The sequence below is a fragment of the Bombyx mandarina genome, chromosome 17 (genome assembly GCF_030267445.1).
Source record: "Bombyx mandarina strain Sakado chromosome 17, ASM3026744v2".
NCBI lineage: Eukaryota > Metazoa > Arthropoda > Insecta > Lepidoptera > Bombycidae > Bombyx > Bombyx mandarina.
Genome location: NC_143223.1, coordinates 15,544,960 through 15,550,959, shown reverse-complemented (window position 1 = coordinate 15,550,959; position 6,000 = coordinate 15,544,960). Strand labels below are relative to the sequence as shown.

Below are 6,000 nucleotides of genomic sequence, written 5' to 3'. Positions count from 1 at the left end.
AGCCAAAAATCGATCAAGATTCTGTTGTAACAAACCCAAACAGCTTTCCGAAATTCTCTGTCTCGTTTTGTTTTTGCGTGTCGTCGATAGATGGCGTTACTCTTGCCAGCGTAACAATATTATTAATATTTATTAATACTAATGGCAGGACTGTGCCTCCCAGTTTTTTTTCTCTAAGGAAAATGTATTGCATTATCATTATTTATTGAACACTCCTCGTATATATGGAATATCTTCATGCTTTGATTGTTTTATTTTACATCTTTAAATATTTAAAGGTATATATTAAATTTCAATAACGAAAAAAAGTTTATTTGTTATTAACAGAGAGTTTATTATTTTTATTCTTTTTCTCAACCTTATCTTACTAGGTAGGATCGGCACAGCTAATTTTTCTCTTCCATTCTCTTCTAGCAGCCGTCATCTCAACACTCATTTCTCTCTCTCTCTTTCATATCGTCGTCGTATATTATTTTTAATTGAATTTGTTGTATTTTTTTTTTTTAAATCATTTTGGCCTAAAAGAAAAGTCATCCGGTGCATTCGTATTGAGCGATCCTAATGTGTCATCATGTGTGTTCGCTGCAATGAATCGCTGTCGCTCGCAGACACGAATCGTAGAAGAAGACTCAACGCTGTCACTAAAACCATACGCTAAGTTCCAAAACATTCCCGGTAGCTATTAAAAGTACACAGTTTTTATCACTGAGTCTTTACATAAAAACAAAACATTTCTGATTCATGAACGGATTTTCTCTTTCATTGAATTAGTAACAGTATTGTCATCTGTCACTGTCAGTTTGACAGAAAACAAATTGTATGTTTATCAAAACAAACGTTTATAGTTCAATCATAGACCTAAGTTCAATATAATAATAAGCAAACAATATGTTTGCTTTATCATAAATAATAGATAACAATTGACCGTATGACTTAAAAACCGTAGCAACTAACAGGAAATGGACCTCAACGATCCAAGACGCCCTTTATTGGGTGAGTTCATGTAAAATTATCAACAACATATTTCGAATCGAATTTTAGCTGACCTAGTTCATGATATTAGGAAATCCGATATAAATGCCAAAAATAAGATGTTTAAGCACGTTAACCTGTGTTTTGTAAGAGAACGACATTAATAAATGGATATTTTATAAATTGCTGTATATATGTAATGTATTTTAACTGGTTTTTTATTGATTTTAAGTACCTATTGCAGACCTGAAGTGTTTTCAGGGATTAAAATATTAATTAAAAATAAATCTAAACCAATATATTCAGCAATATTAAGAAAATTAAAAATTAAAATTGTATTTGTAATATTTTAAATCATTTAATAAGTTTTACACTAAAAGTGATTAGAAGTTGCTTAGTGTTAGACTCAGCCAACACTTAGTAACTTATATAATCTACATACATAAGTTGTATGTTGTGTAAATTAAATGTTGATTGAGTAAATATGTTCCTGTATTATATACATATGTGTTATGGATCACAATCCAAGCACCAAATAGTTTGAGGAAGGTCACTCAGACTCAGACTAGGAATCAAACTGCAATCCAAACATACAAAAACAAGTCAAACAAAACAGTACACTAAATAAAAGTCAATTTCAAGTATTTTTAGGGTGCCCCAATTTTGAATATTAGTTTAATTTTTAAATTACTTTCAAACAACAGGTAGGCTCTTACATCTTACTCATTTTTGTTGGAAGATTACAAACTTTGAGTGCAATAAATAAACAAAAACTTCCATAAAATCAATAACAGAACGAAACAGATTAATATTATTCTAGCATCAATTTGTTTTTATCTTATTTCATTGATTTGAAGCAATTTATTAGTATTATTATGTGAAAACATAAAGATTAATACATTAGTGGAAATAAAAACTTGTTCCTTCCTTGACTTACATAAAGTTCTGGAATATCTCTTGTCTTGCTTGATAAGCATCACTCATACCAAAAAATATAAAATGATTGTGATGATGTAAATTTTAGTATAACACTGAAAATAACTTATTTATAATCCATCGTTAATTGTAAACAGAATGTAAAATAATTTGTAGGTACTAAAGAGTGTATTTTATTTTAGAAATGAATGCAATTATAAACAATATAAATAGGCAAATAGTTGAACATATTTTATTTAAAGAAAAAATAATTTTATGGTTTTAAATATATGGTAAACTTAAGCTTGCGATTTCACTTTAATAGATAGGGCATTCTTTATGGTACATCAAAATTTTTCATTCATATAAACTCGGATCTGTTTATGATGTAAATTATCTAAAACAGCACAACACAATTTGACTCACAGAACTGTTAGTTATATGTCTACAAAGTTATACATAACTGCAAATCAGCTTATTATAATAAATCTTATTATGTATATAAGCATTTGAATAGCGCAATAAACTTGGTAACAAACTGCACTATAGATGTTTTTTTTGTCACATGTTGTCTTTACAAATACAAGTCAATTGAGTACACCTATTTTGTGTTGTTTTGTATTCTTATAGGAATAGGACTGCCTGGGAAGGAAGGGATTGTTCTGTAACAAAGGAACATGAGTACTGATGCTGTTTGGGAAAGGTTTAGGATTAAAAACTATAGGGTACCGTAACAGTATATATCAAAATTAGTTCTTACCGTTTCCTGTCTTATTTCCTTTGAAATCTTGTATTTTTCAACGAGCACGGTTTGCTTCACTGTTCTCAAGTGAACAGAGGCACCTACAGATAGGCGCCAGCTTATAGGAAACCAAGTATACATTGATTAATAAAAGTAGGTAGTCATAAAAAGCTTTTTATGAATGGAAACTAGGAGTTTTTGACGGGAACGCGAGAAGTGAAGTTGTGTGATTTGTTTTATTTTGTCCATTTAGTGTTTCTTGAGGTTTAAATATGTAATAATGGTGGTTTATTAACTGTTTAATATCTGTGAAAGTGCACAAATGTGGGAAAATGAAACAAAGCCGCTGGATGTAACTTCTCGGGATCCTCCAAAAAGTCCACTGAAAAAATTTCAGTAAATGACCACCATTTTACTGATATTATATTTCATCCCATATTATCTCGTCTCGTCTCATTTCATTTAATTTCATCCCAGTTGATTAATGTCTCAAATTAATCATCTTCATTTCATTTTGTTTCACTCTATATTAACATTATTCATTATAATAAGAATATAAATTAAAATAAGGCATAACTTAAAGGCTCTAGTTACCAGGTCATAAAATCCCTTAAAAAAATTATGAAAATGACTATTACGATTACTATAAAGGTCTATGATTACGATACATACAATCTCGTGTTTTTTATTGTCATTATCTTAAGCTATTTGGTTGGTAGGCTAGGTATTTGGTTTATGTGACACGCGTAATACCCGACGTTATTCTATTGAATTAAACGTGCGTTTTATTTGGTATTAGTATGAACAATTCGATGTTTTTAATTGAACTTCAATTATGTACCTCATTCGAAAATAGTTGAAGAAGTTTTTTTGTCATGAAATTTTTTCTAACTTATTATAAACTTTAAATGGCTCTGCTGTAATGTTGCAAAAATGTCGCTTAAACCAAATAACCTTTCACCCTTGAATTATTATTTCCGGACGTTTCGAATACTAAAGAGTATTTGTGTGTTCAAGGACGATTTCGGCATCCCGTGACCGCTTCGTCGGCGCTCGTATATTTTAATAGGAGGGGTTAAAGTATGAAATTGCCGTTTTATTGTAATGGTTACTTCGAATTGACATAGAACCTTTATGGTTTGAGATTTTTTAATAAAACTTTTTTCAAATGGTACCTATGAGGTTCTTCTTTTAAAAAATGTGCAACATTTGATTATCGACTTTCAGTTGTTTTTTTTATTCAGCTTAGATAAGAAAGATGGATACTTCGAAAATTCGAGTGATTTTTGAATCCAAGTTCCGACGTGGAACTAACGCTGCAGAAACAGCTCAATGCTGCAATATCAATGTTGCGTTTGGAGAGGGGACTACTAATGAACGCACCGTGCGATTTTGGTTTAAACGCTTTCCTGATGGCAATTTTCATTTGAAGAATGAACCAGTGCGTCCTACCGGTAATGACTTACGGAGCCGAAACGTGGACACTTACAGTACGGTTGGTCCGTCAGCTCTAAGTCGCTCAGCGAGCCATGGAAAGAGCCATGCTCGGAGTTTCTTTGAAGGATAAAATCCGGAATGGGATTATTCGACAGAAAACTAAAGTCATCGACATAGCTCAAAGAGTCAGCAAGCTGAAGTGGCAGTGGGCTGGCCATATATGCCGTAGGACTGACGATCGCTGGAGCAGACGGGTTCTCGAGTGGAGACCGCGCAGCGGAAGACGTAACGTGGGACGCCCCCTGGCTAATGGTGCGATGACCTCCGCACGGTGGCCGGCAAGAAGTGGATGAGGAGAGCCGCAGACCGGGCTCAGTGGTGTAGATTGGGAGAGGCCTATGTTCAGCAGTGGACGACTGTGGGCTGTTGATGATGATGAATGAACCACGTGGAAGATCACCCACACATGTGAATAACAATGAATTGAAAGAGATGGTGGAAGCCGATCGGAACCAAACTACCCTAGAATTAGCAGGCATGGTTTAACGCTACCTTACTAACAATATTGACTCATTTACGTCAAATCAATAAAATAAAATAAAATAAAATAAGAAAAATGGGTGCCTCATGATTTGACTGATCTTGAGAAAGAAACGCATGTTGAAACTTGTGTTGCCTTATTGAATCGATACAGAAATGAAGGAATATTGGATCGAATTGTGACATGTGATGAAAAGTGGATTCTTTACGACAACCGTAAGCGAAAAATGCAATGGCTGACCCCAGGTCAAACGCCGCAACAGTGTCCTAAAGCAAAGCTTACCAATAAAAAGGTAATGGTAACTGATTTCTGATCTCAGCATTGTATTATTCATTCTAGCTTTCTCCGATCTGGTCAAGCAATAACGGCAGATGTCTACTGTGCCAAACTCTGTACAATGATAGCAAAACTTGCAGTGAAATAGCCCCGACTCATGAATTGATCTTCACCATTATTGCTCTATGATAACACGAGACCTCATACAGCACGAGAAACCGTTTTAACTCTACAGGAACTGCAATTAGAAACTATTCTTCACCCTCCGTATTCGCCAGACCTTGCTCCAACGGACTACTATTTTTTTCGTGATTTGGACAATTTTCTACGTGATAAAAAGCTTTTCTTCCCAAGAGGCAGTACAAAATGTTTTCATAGTTTGTAGAATCTAGATCACCAGAGTTCTATCGCAAAGCAATGTATAGATAATATTTGGATTAGATATTTTGATTAAATAACTATGTCAAATGAAAAAAAAAAACAATTTCAATTTCTCAGTACAAATCGGCAATTTCATACCTTAACCCGTAATATTTCAATCATAATTTATCATATCGGATATTCGTGATCACGATTGTAGCGTATAGCACACAAGTAGTTTTTTATGGCCCTTGTGGGCATACTAGCTTACGGCCCACTTGATTGTGAGTGGTCACCGTCGCCCATGGACATCAACAATGCCAGGGACTGAGCCCAGCTGCTGTCTACCATAACGTGCCCGGATCTACTCTGCAAATGACCTCAACTGACCTCCACTCATGAAATTTCGGCCTTAACATCCAAGGGCAACACTGCCTTATTATATACAACAATAAACTTGCCTATCTAAAATTTCTTTATGTTAACAACTCTTAAAGAGCGTCGTAAAATACGATTATGAGTTTAAGATTTAAGAAAACACTTAATTTAGTTAATAAAATTACAATGTAGTTTTGTTATTAACCTCACCGAGCTGTAAAGTTCGTCTGAGTCGCGGAATGATAATGCGGTTTCCGCGACAAGATAATCATTTGCAAACAGAAATGAAACATTAGTTAGTTCTGTATTTTGTTACACATTTTTCCAGTTGGATCCAGTGGGTTCGTTCGATCCAAGATTCCTTCATTTCTGTACAGAT

The 6,000-nt window shown here is 34.0% G+C and overlaps 1 protein-coding gene across 1 annotated transcript in view; it reads left to right on the top strand.

Moving 5' to 3' along the window:
* The first annotated feature begins 769 nt into the window (after window positions 1-769).
* Window positions 770-6,000, top strand: part of LOC114248074 (sodium-independent sulfate anion transporter) — a 30,329-nt gene continuing 25,098 nt past the window's right edge. The window contains exon 1 of the mRNA XM_028181197.2: window positions 770-993. Coding sequence (XP_028036998.2) covers window positions 960-993 — 34 coding nt within the window. The 5' untranslated portion in view covers window positions 770-959. The remainder of the gene's footprint in view (window positions 994-6,000) is intronic.